The sequence below is a fragment of the Phoca vitulina genome, unplaced genomic scaffold, assembly GCF_004348235.1.
Source record: "Phoca vitulina isolate PV1807 unplaced genomic scaffold, GSC_HSeal_1.0 scaffold4, whole genome shotgun sequence".
NCBI classification, from domain to species: Eukaryota; Metazoa; Chordata; class Mammalia; order Carnivora; family Phocidae; genus Phoca; species Phoca vitulina.
Window position 1 is genome coordinate 62,866,556 of NW_022589707.1, and position 15,912 is coordinate 62,882,467.

Consider the following 15,912-nt stretch of genomic DNA (forward strand, 5'->3'; position numbering starts at 1 on the left):
CCAGGATCCTGGGATCATGACCTGAGCCGAAGGCTTAACTGACTAAGCCACCCACGTGCCCCGTTTTAAATTTTCTAACACAAATTACAGATAGCCCAAATCCTTACCCAAAAATTAAGGAAAGATTTTATTAGGCTCAGTAAACATTTCACAGTATAGACTTTGCTTTACTACATCAGAGCCGAAGCACTTGTAAACATCCTCATGCAAGAATATAAATGAGAAGGGACACTCGACTGCTGAAATGAAAAGCTGGGGCGCCTGGGTGGTGCAGTGGGTTAAGCATCAGACTCTTGGTTTCAGCTGAGGTGGTGATCTCACGGTCATGAAATCAGAGCCTGACAGTGGGCTCTGCACTCAGCGCGAGTCTGCTTGTCCCTCTCCCTGTCCATGCTCACTCTCTCTCTCTCTCAAATAAATAAATACAATCTAAAAAAAAAAAAAGGGCATGAAAAGCCAGTTAGTCGGCTCCTTAATTGGTGATGATTCAATTGATGAATATAAATTTAATTTAGAGGTAATCATAGCTACATACAGACATCTGGAAAAATGTTAGAATGTTCTATATGAGCCAAAAAATTTAAAACATTGGTAACAGTAAACTATAAAATATATAGTCTAATTCATTCATAGAAAATTATAATATATATGGCATGCACACACATTTATTGCTCCTCATCCTTTCCTATCTGAGATAGGATGAGAACAAGGAATTACTTACACGACACGTGACAGAAAGCCTCAAGCTACAATAGTGGTGTGATGGCATGGTGTAGTAAAACATGAACTCATGTAATATGGTTATTTTTTTTTTTTTAAGATTTTTTTTTTTAATTTTTATTTATCTGACAGAGAGAGAAACAGCCAGAGAGGGAACACAAGCAGGGGGAGTGGGAAAGGGAGAAGCAGGCTCTCCACGGAGCAGGGAGCCCGATGCGGGGCTCGATCCCAGGACCCTGGGATCATGACCTGAGCCAAAGGCAGACGCTTAACGACTGAGCCATCCAGGCGCCCCGTAATATGGTTATTTTAAATAAATTTTACTTTCATTAGGTTTTATAAACTTTATTACTTCATTTCCCCTCTTTTTTCACTAGGGCCTTATTTTTGCACAGTTAAATTTAGCCACTGCAAATATATAGTTTGATGAATTTTGGTAACTGTATACAGTCCTATGACCAGTACCACAATCAAGATGTAGAATTTCCCTCACCTTTAAAAATGTCCTTAAGCCCTTTGCATGGATTCCCTCCCTCCACCCTTAATCCCTGATCTGTCACTGCAGTTTTGCCTTTTCTAAAATTTCATATAAATGGACTCATACATGTGTAGTCTTTTGTATTTGACTTCTTTCTTGTATTTAACATGCTTTTGAGATTCATCCATGTTGTAAGCCTATTAGTAATTCATGCTCTTTTATTGCTTAATGGTATTCTATAACATGGATATATCACAACCTGTTTACTTATTCATCAGTTGATGAACATCTGGGTTCCAGTTTTGGGCTACTTGAATAATGTCACTATGAACATTTATATATGTGTATATGTCCTTGAGAAGACATACATTTTCTGTTCTTTTGGGTAAATACCTAAAAGTGGAATTTCTGGTTCATAAAATAGGCATAGTTTTAAGTTTGTAAGGGACTGCCATACTGTTTTCCAGTGGCTGTACCAATTTGCATTTCCATAAGCAATGTATATAAATTCTAGTTATTCCATTTATGGACTGAATGTTTGTTGTCCCCTCAAAATTCATATGTTGAAGCCCTAACCTCCAATGAGATGCTATCTAGAGATGGGGCCTTTAGGAAGTAATCAGGTTTAGATGAGGTCATGAGGTTTGTTGCCCTTTTAAGAGACACAGCACATAATTTACACTTCTTTTTCTAGTTTCTTAAGGTGGTAGCTTATCATTAACTTGAGACTTTCTTCTTTTTTACTACAGGCATTTAAAGCTTGATACTTCCTTTTAAGCACTTATTTAGCTGATACATTGTGTTTTCATTATTATTCACTTTAAAATATTTTCTAATTTCTCTTATGATTTCTTCTTTAAACCAATATTTATTTAGAAGTGTGTTAATTTCCAAACACTTAGATTTTTCCTAGTTATCTTATTGGTTTCTAATTCAATTACATTGTCATCAGAGAATATATTCTACATGATTTTAATCTTTTAAATTCACTAGAACATACTTAATGGCCCACAGAATATGGTCTATCCTGATAAGCATACCATGTGCACTTGAAAAGAATATATATCCTGCCACTCTTGGGTGTGTTGTTCCATAAACATCAATTAACTGAAGATGGTTGAAACTGTTGTTCAAATCTTCTATGTATTTGCTGATTTTCTATATACTTGTCCTGTTAGTTACTGTGTAGTTTTAAATCTCCAGCATAATGGAATTTTTTTTGTTTCTCTTGAATTCTGTCAAGTACTGTCTTATGTATTTTGCAGCTCTGTTAAGTAGCCACATACACATTTATGCTTGCTATTCCTTCCAACTAAATTGACCCTTAAATTATTATGAATCCCTCTATCTCTGGTAACACATTTTGCTTTCAAATTTATTTTGTCTGATATTAACATAGCTAATGCAACTTTTTTTTTAAGATTTTATTTATTTGAGAAGGAGAGGGAGGGAGGGAGGGAGGGAGAGAGAGAGAGTGCGAGCACTCGCATGAGCAGGAGGGGCAGAGGGAGAAGGAGAAACAGAGTCCCCGCTGAGGGGCTTGATCCCAGGACCCTGGGATCATGACCTGAGCCAAAGGCAAGACTCTTAACTGACTGAGCCGTCCAGGTGCCCCAACTACTGCAGCTTTCTTAAGAAAGCAAACACTTACTGTTTGCAAAGCATATCTTTTCAGTGCATTTACTTTCAACCTGTATGTGTTTTTTTTATATTTAAAGTGTTTTTGTTGGGCGCCTGGGTGGCTCAGTCATTAGGCATCTGCCTTCAGCTCGGGTCATGATCGCAGGGTCCTGGGATCAAGCCCCACATCGGGCTCCCTGCTCAGCGGGGAGCCTGCTTCTCCCTCTCCCACTCCCCCTGCTTATGTTCCCTCTCTGGCTGTCTCTCTCTCTCTATCAAATAAATAAATAAAGTCTTTAAAAAAATAAAGTGTTTCTTTTGTTTTAATCATTCTGACAATCTCTGCCTTCTAATTTGATTGTTTAGTCCATTAACATTTAATGTGATTATTGGTTGGATTTAAAGCTACCATTCATTATAGGTTATCTCTTTTTTGTTCCTTGGTTCCTCTTTGCTTGCCTTTTCTGATTATATGAATATTATTTTTTAGAATTCTAATTTAATTTTCCTATTGGCAAAAGATCTAAAGTCTTAAATATTATTTTTCATTGTCCTATGAATTACAATATACATTTTTGGTATTTCACAATCCATTTGCTGTTAAAAATGTTCTGTTTAACTGCCAACAGACACATGAAAAAGTGTTCAATATCGCTCGGCATCAGGGAAATCCAAATCAAAACCTCAATGAGGATACCACCTCACACCAGTCAGAATGGCTAAAATTAACAAGTCAGGAAATGACAGATGTTGACGGGGATGCGGAGAAAGGGGAACCCTCCTACACTGTTGGTGGGAATGCAAGTTGGTGCAGCCACTCTGGAAAACAGTATGGAGGTTCCTCAAAAAGTTGAAAATAGAGCTACCATATGATCCAGCAATTGCACTCCTGGGTATTTACCCCAAAGATACAAAAGTAGGGACCCAAAAGGGTACGTGCACCCCAATGTTTATAGCAGCAATGTCCACAATAGCCAAACTATGGAAAGAGCCAAGATGTCCATCAACAGATGAATGGATAAAGAAGATGTGGTATATATATACAATGGAATATTATGCAGCCATCAAAAGGAATGAGATCTTGCCATTTGCAACGACGTGGATGGAACTGGAGGGTATTATGCTGAGCGAAATAAGTCAAACAGAGAAAGACATGTATCATATGACCTCACTGATATGAGGAATTCTTAATCTCAGGAAACAAACTGAGGGTTGCTGGAGTGGGGGGTGGGGTGAGAGGGATGGGGTGACTGGGTGATGGACACTGGGGAGGGTATGTGCTCTGGTAAGTGCTGTGAATTGTGCAAGACTGTTGAATCTCAGATCTGTACCTCTGAAACAAATAATGCAATATATGTTAAGAAAGAAAGAAAGAAGAAGAAGAATGTAGCAGGAGGGGAAGAATGAAGGGGGGGAAATCGGAGGGGGAGAAGAACCATGAGAGATGATGGACTCTGAAAAACAAACTGAGGGTTCTAGAGGGGAGGGGGGTGGGAGGATGGGTTAGCCTGGTGATGGGTATTGAGGAGGGCACGTTCTGCATGGAGCACTGGGTGTTATGCACAAACAATGAATCATGGAACACTATATCTAAAACTAATGATGTAATGTATGGGGATTAACATAACAATAAAAAATTAAAAAAAAAAAATGTTCTGTTTAACATAATATATAGAAATCTTGCCATCTTATAGGTGCATATCTTGTTATAGTTGTTATATGTAATATACTTACATATATTATGAACTCCAGAAAAATAATGTTATGATTTCACTTTTAATCAGCTATGTGGTTTATACAGAAATTAGAAAAAGAAAAAAATAATCTTTTGTATTTCCCCAAGTAGTTTCCATTACCAATGCTCTTCATTCTTCCTTGAGGATCCAAGTTTTCTGGTATCATTTTCTTTCAGCCTAAAAAAAATTCCTTCAGCATTTCAGTATTACATGTCTGTTGGTGACAAGTTGTCTTAGTTTTTTTTTTATCTAAAAATGTCTTAATTTCACCTTCATTTTTGTTTTTAAGATTTTATATATTTATTTGAGAGAGAGTGAGAGAGAGAGATCGCATGAGAGAGTACAAGCAGCGGCAAGAGGGAGAAGCAGGCTCCCTGCTGAGCAGGGAGCCCAACATGGGGCTTGATTCTAGGGTTCCAGGATCATGACCTGAGCCAAAAGCAGACGCTTAACTGACTAAGCCACCCAGGTGCCCCTCACCTTCATTCTTTAATGATGTTTTGCTAGATATAAATTCTGGATTGACATTGTTTTCTTCTCTTTCAGTACCTTAAAGGTATTAACTCTCTCCTAGCCTCTACAGTTTTGCATGAGGAGTCAGCTGAATCAGATCATTGGTCCCTTTATGTAATAAGTCCATTGTACTTTTCCAGAGACAGTTTCACCATGAGGTATCATGCTGTATGTTCCTTTGTGCTTACTCTGCTTGCTGTTCATTTAGTATCTTGTATCTGCAAATTTTTGTCCAGTGTTTCTTCAAATATTTTTTTTCTACCTCATTCTCTCTCTTCTCCATCTGGTATTCCAATTACCTGTATATTTGATCATTTGATATAACTTAACATGTCCCTAAGGCTTTGATCATTTTGCTTTCCAATCTTTTTTCTCTATGTTCTTCGTTTTGAGTTATTTCTATTGATTTATCTTCAAGTTCACATATTCTTTCCTCTGCCATGTCAATTTGGTAGTAAAGTACATTCAGTAAATTTTTTTTAATGGCTGAAATTCTATTTTTCACTTCTAGGATTTCCCTTTGTTTTTTTTATTAATGTTTCTACTAGAACTTACTATTTTTCTACTGAGATGTTCATACATTTAAAACATCTTTTGTTTTACTTTATTTGAGATGGTTCTAATAGTCCATTTAAAATTCTTATCCCTTAGTTTCAACATCTTGGGGTCAAACTAAATTGATTTTCTTTTTACTTAAGGATGTACTCAATTTTTTTTGGTTTTATGTATGTTGGGTAAAGTTAGACTGCATTATCAATTTAATTCTGGAGATTTTGGATTTTGTTATTTTTCTCCACTGGGCACTGTTTCCTTTGTTTTCACTATGTAATTTTCTTGGCTGGGCTCGTACTACAAACTGTCTCTTATGCAACAGCTTCATTCTCTGTTCACATATTTTTTTTCTTTGGCTCTAGTCAATCTGTTTCATATAAACAGGTTATGGGTTAATCAAATATGGGGGTAAAAGATTTGGGGGATCGCCTCTCTACCTCTTTTTCTTCTGAACTTCCCCCTACTCTTTTCACTTTCCCAGTTTCCTGGCTTCACTTTTCTGGTTCCCCAATCCATAAAGACTGAAGGTTTTCCTATGCCTGCCTCCACCTTTGTGCTGTGTGAACTGTATTCAATCCTGGGCTACAAGGCCAAGGAGATGGAATTTATTTTTATAGCTCCCCTTTCCCCAACCTACACAGTAGCATGAACTGTGCCCCCACCACCCCTAGAGTCTATGCTTTGTTCACTCTCCAGTATCTTTAGGTAGTTGCCTTTTGTGTAACATTTAGGTTTTATAGTTTTTGTTTTTTTTTTTTAAGATTTTATTTATTTGTCAGAGAGAGGGCACAAGCAATGGGAGCAGCAGGCAGAGGGAAGATGCAGGTTCCCCGCTGAGCAAGGAGCCCGATGTGGGACTCAATCCCAGACCCCAGGATAATGACCTGAGCCGAAGGCAGACACGCAACCTACTGAGCCATCCCTATTTTCTACAGGGACTATTATCCAGTAAAATCTTAGTCCTTCACAGCCAGAAGCAGAAGTTAATTCATTCTTAAAAGTTTAAAAACTGAATCACAGACTCTATATGGAAAAAAAAAAATCTCATTAATGAAGGTAACTTTAAATGATGCTCATAAACTGTTTTCAAGTAAGAACACTCATCAGATTTACTTGGATAAGAAATAATTAGGACATCAATACATGTGTCCTAAGAATCTACTATGTGCTTATTACTGTGTTAAGGTAAGATACAGAATGGTCTTCATGAGATAATATAACAGGAAGAACTACAGAAACTATAACTCTAAAGGTGAATAATGGAAGGCTGGGGGCAAGGCAAAATAAAGCAACACTGTAACTAACATTATCATAATAGAGCCAAATGGATTAGATACATAATAGAGCATGATGTAGTAAGTTACGAACAGTTCAGCAAAGAGCAAGAGCTTCTGAAGGAATTAGTATGAACACTAAGAATCCCTTAGCCTACTGCATACACTATGGCTCCCCAGCCAATGACTTTCTAGAAATCCTGAGAAACATACACTTATTCTTCTACAGGCAGCATCCATCTAAAGTCACTCATACAAGTGTCTTTCTTCCCTGGAAGAGAAGCAGGAGCAATCATGTACCACCGTGTTCTTCCAGTTCTACCAGTTACCTAATTACTCCTCCCCTCCTACCACCTAGGACTCAACAGCTAACACGGCAATTTGGAGTATGTATGTATGTATGTATGTATATACATATTTGAATATCAAAATTTCTAGGACTTCTAATGGACTTGAAGGCTTATCTTCTTAGCAAATTAAAAGCTACCGCTTCAATCTTATACACTTGCATATGCTTATTTATGCTATTTAGATTGTCTTGTTCCAAACCCAGAAACCTTAAATAGATATAAAGTTAAGCAAAGCATGGGGCGCCTGGGTGGCTCAGTCAGTTGAGCGTCAGACTCTTGATTTTGGCTCAGGTCCTGATCTCAGGGCCATGGGATGGAGCCCCACATCGGGCTCCATGCTTGACAGGGAGTCTGCTGAGATTCTCTCTCTCCCTCTCCCTCTGTCCCAGCCCCCACCTGAGCTCCCTCTCTAAAATAAATAAATAAATCTTTAAAAAAAATTAAGCAAAGCAAAATATGGGTAGAAAGATGGAGTGGTTCTTTTTACAAATGTGTAAAACCCCTTTTTATGGAGATTCAGTCTTTGTTTTGCTTTAAATAGTGTTTCCTTCAGTTTTGCAGAATCAAAAATAGTAGGGTCCGAATTATAAATTGTTCTATTTGAAGATGTGCATATTTTCAATATTCACATGGTAGATAAAAGCTAGTATTACTAAGCATACTCTAACAACAGGAAAAGTCTTTCTTAAAAAGTACAAGACATAGAGGCAGCACTGTATTCATACATCCTCACTCATAGGCACATTGTATCGGTTCAAATAATACAAAATGTTTCTAATATGACATATGTTTAGACACCCAGGTTAAGGACAGAAATGCTTATAACTGACAGCTAATTAAATAGCTGTTACTGAGTCTTATAAGACTGAAAATGCTTTTAATATAAAATATAAGGTTAATGTGTTCTTTAAAACATGACATATTTTAAATAAAATATGTAGCATATTTTACAATAAGCACCTAACTATATTTTGCTAACTTTCTCAGGTCCTAGTAACTCCACTGTAAACAAATCTGTGCCAATATATAATCAGCTAGAAATTCAAGTCCAAAAGCATTAGTTCCCAAAAGCTTCCAAAGAACCCTATTTTAACACATCTTATCAACAATGTGGTCCACAAGTACTCTATCCAATATGACAGTCCCAGCCACATGTGGCCATTTATATTTAGAGATAAATTAGCTAAAATTAAATACAATTAAAAATCTGTTTCTCAGTTCCTCAACTAATCACACAAAGTGCTCAATAGTCACATGTGGCTAGTGGCTACCATAACAGCAGAAATTTAGAGCATTTCCATGACTATAAAACTTCTCTTGGACAGTGCTGGTCTGGAGGCTCAGCTCAGGAGAGAGAGTAAGGCTCATCTAGAAGACTTAAAGATTCTGACAATTAGCTAAAATTCTAGAATGTCTTTCTTCTCTAATATTTATTTATTGAGTTTCCAAATTCAGAGCAATGAATTAGTACATATTTTATAGTAACCTAAATTCTGTAGCAACACTCTGACTTTATTAGTATTCTTTCTAAGGAATATTATAGAGAATTAAGAATAGGAAACTCAGATCCCATTATTAAAAGATCATGTCTTTGGGGCGCCTGAGTGGCTCAGTCAATTAGGTGTCCAACTCTTGGTTTCGGCTCAGGTCATGATCTCAGGGTCATAGGGTTGAGCCCTGTGTTGGGCTCCATGCTCAGCACGGAGTCTACTTGTTTCTGCCCCTCCCCCCACTCACACACTCTCTCTCAAATAAACAAATAAAATCTTTAAAAAAATAAAAACAAATAAAAGATCATGTCTTTGATATAACTGTAATCACAGCAAGGATATGAACATTTATATAATAAATGTAGTTATCCATTAAAATTCATGTTTTTATTTTTTATTCATTTATTTATTATTTTTAGATTTTACTTATTTATTTGACAGAGAGAGACACAGTGAGACAGGGAACACAAGCAGGGGGACTGGGAGAGGGAGAAGCAGGCTTCCTGCGGAGCAGAGAGCCCAATGCAGGGCTCGATCCCAGTACCCTGGGATCATGACCTGAGCCAAAGGCAGACGCTTAACGACTGAGCCACCCAGGTGCCCCAAAATTCATGTTTTTAAAAAGATACAAAATATAGTACATGAAAACTTTGTATTATGATATAGTCATAGGACCCAACAGTATCCTTTTACACAGAAATCTATCAAATGTCTAGGTGAGCCACATAATAATTACCAAATATCAGATAAGTTACCTGCCTAATATTGTGTTGTTCTCTTTAGGAGTAGAAAAGGATAAAATCAATAAGAGCTTTGGAAACACAAAAAGGAGGTATAGGAAACAATTCTGTAGCAGACAGAAGGTTCAGTTCAAAGGTTTTCAATTATTTTAATAAATATTTGCCATTATCTTCTGAATGTAGTAGTGCCTGCTAAGGTTTGTAAGCCAATATTTAAAATGTCTCATTTACTGTGTAGTAATTACACACTGGGCCAGATTTAAACAAGGCAACCCACACATTTTTCATTGCCAAAATATGTCAAGGTTAAAAAAAGATGCTGCACTTTTTCTGCCAAAAATCTGAATAACATAAAATATGTTTATCATTTCAAAGCTTAAAATTAATATATAAACAAGGTAATTAGGCAGACAAAAAGCTGACAGCAAAAATTTTTAGATTTCTGATGAATAATTTTCAAAATAATATTATTTGTGTATTTTATACAAAGAGAATGAGAAACTTTGTATTTTAAAATTAAAAGAAACAGACTTTCCCTCCAAAGGTGACTTACTGAATCATTCCGACCAAAAAAGGTATATATTGCATACAAGTAGTAATCAAATAGCTGAGACATGAAATGGATAACATCAAAGGCAATCGGCTTAAGAATGTTCATCATCTGCATATATTTACCTGAAAAGAAAAAAAAAATCAAAATAAGAAAAAAATTAAAATCTGTTAGTCTATCATCATAAGAGACAATCAAATTGCACACCCAGAGCAGGTGAGTTTTATGCTATATAAATGACACCTCAATCTATTAAAAAAAAAAAAAAATTTACCAAAATATATATTTTTGATGAACTATTACACTCCTCAGCCCTAGCCATGTTTCAAGGACTCACTAATCATTTGTGACTAGTGCCTACTGTATTGGACAGCACAGATACAGGACAGGTACATCATCTTGGAAAGTACTGCTGGACAGCACTGATATACATACTACTTACAAAAAAGTTTTTATATCATTATATTTTACTGTCTGTCAAATATTCATGGGATATCTATGCTCTTCTACAAATGACACTGCACAAACACACAACACAGTTCCACATTCTTGGAGATTCCATTTAAAATAATTTCCTCAAAAATGTTTAGGTATAATAAAACAAAAGACAATCTACTTGAGAAAAAGCATTTTTTCCCCCCATAAGCTTATATACACACAGCAAAAGTAAAAAGGCAAGAAGAAAAAGGATACATGGGAGGTTTCCCCTGAATTCTAGCCCTGTGAAATCTTGTGGCAGAGGCCAAGGACATTTCTTTATCACTACATCACTCAAGAGCTCAATACTCTCAAAGTGCCAAGAAAATGTCCTCCTCATTCCTTCCTTTGGGAGATGCCAATATGACATTCTCTTTTCTCTAAACATATGATGCAGTTAGGGGAAAAAAATTTAAAAACCAAAATTTCTGCATTTATAAACTTGTTACTGTATTTGAAGGGTGCATGGGAAATGGGCTGAATCAAGTAACAAATAATAACAAATCCCTAATTGTGTTTCTGTTTTATGAGTAATAACAGGGAAAAGAGCGCATCTATAAAAAATGCTCTTCTGCAGAAGATGTTAAAACAGGCCATTTGCCTAATTTCCAAATGAGCAAATAATTCAGGTGCTCGCTCTCCTTAATGTAACTGTTATAAATTTTAAATTGGTACTACTGAAGACACCATGACTCAAGAGAAACACATTAACTGCAATAGAAAAAAATGACAAATTTACTCTAATGGAAATGTCTACTATCGAAACCATCTATTATTTAAGAACTCCATACAGCTGTCTTAATTTATATGAGCGATGATTCTAAATAATACTCAGATAGTCAGGAAGAGAAATATACACACCAAAAAGTAGAAACCATTCAACTCAGATTCTATTCTTACTCTTATTTACAAGTCTATTGTTTCAGAATCATCTTTTATAATTCTTTCACACAGACAATTTTTTAAAAATCACAAATGAAAAATATTTGAAAATTATGCTCCTAGAACATTCTGGATCATTATGCAGATATTTATCAACTACAAACATGCAGTTTTCAAACTGCAACTATTTACACATAAAATAATGTGACACCGTGGAAAAAAAAGGAAAAATACTATGATATGTTATTTTAATTTGTAAAAGAAAAAAAGAGAGCTAATAAGTAAAATGAGGTAGAATGCAAGTATCTGGGTTGATACATATCCAGAACACAAAGCTCCTCTCCATTACTAATAATAAGATTAGCCATTGTTCATATAATTAATCTTAAGAATATATAAATGAAAAAATAGGTAAAAGCTATTTTAAATGTTGCATTCAGAAGAAAAACTAGATAAAAACCCACTACTCTAAAAAAATTTTTAAACATATTTATATTCATTTATTCATTTAATATTCAACAAAGACTCTTTGAAGGCTTACTATGTCCTTGGCTTTGTGTTAAGACACAAGGAATTAGAGTCCCTGCTCTCACACCTTAAATGGTCACACAAGGAAGGCAGCCATTGATAAGCAGGCTGCTGGCATATTAAAATGTGTAAGAATAAGAACTCTGTCTTTCCAGCTCATGAGGGCACAGTAGGCATTTGGAGGCCTGAGGAGGCTTATGTACCTCCTCAGAATTACTGAATTAGAAGAATTTTACAGTGGATTAAGCCTGTATCTATGAAGAGAAAGGAATGAGGAGGTAAAGGTGAGTAGGTATGATCACCAGAAAATGAGAAATCTCAAAAAATTTCTAAACCAAGGGTTGGTAAACTTTTCTTGTAAAGAGTACATCGTTCAGGGCGCCTGGGTGGCTCAGTTGGTTGGGCGACTGCCTTCAGCTCGGGTCCTGGTCCTGGAGTCCCGGGATCGAGTCCCGCATCGGGCTCCCTGCTCGGCAGGGAGTCTACTTCTCCCTCTCCCGCTCCCCCCTCTTGTGCTCTCTCTCTCTCAAATAAATAAATAAAATCTTTAAAAAAAAAAAAAAAAAAAAAAAAGAGTACATTGTTCAGGCAACTACGGCAACTACTCAGCTCTGCTCCGCCTGTCTCCGTGGCAACTACTCAGCTCTGCCTTTGTAGCACAAAAGCAGCCACAGACAACACATACACAAATGAGCATGGCTGTGTTCCAATAAAACTTTATTTTATAAAAACAGGTAGCCTAACTGATTGGACCTGCATGCTGTAGTGTCCCAGCCCCCGTCTGGATGACAGGTAAGAGATGGGAGCAGGGAGCAAAGATGACCATGAAGGAGGTGAAAACTATTCTTGTAGGATGGTGATTGCTTAGACTCAGTGGGTAGAGCAAGAGGACAGGAACAAGAAACGGAGCTGAAAAAGGATGGATTAACTGAAGGTTCACGTATGGGATAAACTACCAGTCAGCAGTCCCTCCTCTACCACTATCCCTCAACAACATCAGAGTACAGGCTGCCAGGCTGTTCCCACAGACAAAAACAAAAGAAAACGAAACTCTTGGGATTTCTCTCTAAAAGAAGGAAACAGGGGCTCCTGGGTGGCTCAGTCAGTTAAGCATCTGCCTTCAGCTCAGGTCATGATCCCGGGGTCCTAGGACTGAGCCCCACGTCAGGCTCCCCGTTCATTGCTTCTCCCTCTCCCTTTGCCCCTCCCCCTGCTCCTTCTCTCCCACTCACTATCTCTCTCAAATCTTTAAAAAAAAAAAAAATAATAGAAGGAAACAAAACAAAAAAAATTGAGCAAACTTTAAAAAATAATAAATTAGGAAGATGAAGGCTTCTAGGGTAGCTGTTGGCACCACAGATTAAAATCTACCCAATTCTAGAAATTTGAGGATCTGTCCCCGTAAGGTAAAGACTGCTAATAAATCCACCCAGCCCTGCCCTGCTCTATACAAAGTTCCCAGTCAGGATTCCTACTGAGAAGGGGCAGTGAGAGGGTAGCTCTCATTACTCAGCAGGGGACACCCACAGCAGCTACCTAGGCCTTCTATTTTGGATATGAATAGGTCATCAAAAATCACCAGGCCCTGGAGGAAAACTCAGAGAGTAAAAGTAAAAAGAAAAGCTGATCCCAGAGAAAACAATTAATTCAAGCTAAACAAATATAATAATTATGTAAAATCCTATAGCAGAAAAATATGGGAGGGAAAAAGAGAATATGGAAGGGCTCCTAAAGATTTCAAAAGTGATTTTTAAAGTTAAAAATTGAAGAAAATAAATGAAAAAAGGAAGTCTTCTAGAAGGTACAGCAAAAAGACAAAAATATGGAAAACATTAGAGAAAATATGGGAGACAAGAAGGGGCCAATCTAAGGGACTAAACATTGGAGCAACAGGAAATCAAAGAAAAAAGAGGGTAGAGAAAATGGGGAGGTGGAAATCATCAAATAAATAGTAGTATTAGTCACAACTGAGGAGCACAAGAGCTTTCAGACTGAAAGGGTCACGAACTACCCAACACACTTAATGAAAAATAACTCACACTTGGACAGATCACTAGAGAATTCTGAAATCTCAAGGGAATAAATACTAAAAGCTTTCAGAGAGAGAGAAGAAAGAAATTCATCTATGGTAAAATGAACGGAGAACACTAGAGGTTTCAACTTTCTAAGGCAAAATAATTCTTAATCTACAATTCTATACACAGCTAAATTGTCATTCAGTGAAAGGGCAGAATACAGACATATTCAGACTGACAAGAATTCAAAACATTTACCCTCTCATCACCCTTTTCTGAGAAATTACAACTAGTAGAAAGGCAAACAGAAACAGACCAAGAAATTGCCTGCAGGCTGGTGGCAGGGAGACTGGGGGTAGGAGAATGCTGCTTTTCATCACGACCTCTTCTTTACTATTTACTGTGTTACAGTGAGAATACTACCTTAATAAAAATGTAGAAGCATGGCTCTGAAGTTAGCCGGCCTAGTTTAAAAAACACGGCCAGTGGATTAAGATGTGGTTCATTCAGATGCACTTCACCTTCCCTTTCTTCCCTTCTAGAGTGCCCTAGAGAGGAGAGGTGAAAGGAGTGGACACAGTGTGCTTTGAAAACACGGAGCAAGGTTATTTAATACCCAGATTGATGCCAGACTGGCCAGCACCCCAGAAGGGAGGGCCTCAGGCCCCTTGCTAAGAGGGCTCTTGGCTTCATGTAAGAAAGAATACAGGAGCAAGCCATTTAGAGGAAGGGACAAAGATTTATTAAGCATAGAAGTAAGAAAGCGACTACTTTATAGACAAGGTAACAGTCTCTCCTCCCAGGTGAGGAAGAGGACCCCCCCCTTTGACTCTAACAAAGGGTTTTATAAGTTTTATTTAAGTTAGCTAATGGTATAGGGAGGGGTTTACTCTTTAACTTTGGGTTTATCATTCACATCGGGCAGTTAGTTTTTCCATTATCTTAAGGTTATGGAATTACCCACAGGGAGCAATTTTAAGAATGTCCAGGCTGTATGGCTTTTACTGCCAGAGGGAGTGGGTCTTACGGTTTTCCGTGAGTATGATCTTATGATTCTTCATGACCTACTGACTTTTAGGTTAAGGTTCAGCCTAAAACCAAAATGAATTTACTTTGGTGAACCTGTCTTCCAAGCCTCCCTTCCCTCCTGTCTCAAGATAACTGACAAAAGCATCTCTTCCCAAATAATCATCTGCGAGAAGTTCTTATTCTTGCTTCTAACCTATACTGTAACCTCTGAACTTTGTCTAGGTAGAAGAATTAACTTTCCCAATTTCCTCTACTGGTTGTGAAGCATGAAAAGAGCCTCCTGGCTCTAGGATCAGACAATCTGGGTTCTACCAGTTAGCAGCTGTGAGACATTAAGGCAAGTTATTTATCTCTGGGCTTTAATGATTCGTACATAAAAAGGGTACTGTGAAGAATTCATGAGAAAATACATGTAGAGTGTTTACATAGCCTATAACAAGGGAACAAGAACTCTTAGCTACTGCTGTTATTTTAAAATAATTATAGTTATGATGAATGCAATAAGGGAGAATTATAGAGTGCTATGTAAAAGAAACCTAACCTGATGAGGAAAAGCTTCACAAGGGAAGCACTGTTTAAACTATTATCCTAAAATCTGGACCAGGAGTCCAGTACACTCATGGGGAGAAGCCACAGGAAACCAACCAAAGAACAGCATGGAGGAGAACTAGAACCAAGAGGAACAGTGGGCCTGCCTTACCCAGCTCGTCAGCAGGGGGCACAGAGAGCCATGCCATCACCACCTGAAAGGTGTCCCGGGGAAATTCAATTAGTGAGCCCCACTCCTATGCAGAGGAGTAAATACCAGGGTACAGAGAAGGCGCTGAAAGTGTGTGTTCCTCCACTATGGATCAGGACAAGAGAGGAAGAAAATGTGTTTCTCCAATAGTTGAGATGTTAAAAACTAAGGTTTGTCAGTCCCGTACATTGGGCACCTATGAAAGTGAAAAGTGCTTGG

At 37.4% G+C, this 15,912-nt stretch overlaps 1 protein-coding gene across 1 annotated transcript in view; it reads right to left on the bottom strand.

Moving 5' to 3' along the window:
- VPS50 (VPS50 subunit of EARP/GARPII complex) overlaps positions 1 to 15,912 on the bottom strand; it is a 136,083-nt gene that overhangs the window by 23,982 nt on the left and 96,189 nt on the right. The window contains exon 21 of the mRNA XM_032402136.1: positions 10,027 to 10,148. Coding sequence (XP_032258027.1) covers positions 10,027 to 10,148 — 122 coding nt within the window. The remainder of the gene's footprint in view (positions 1 to 10,026; positions 10,149 to 15,912) is intronic.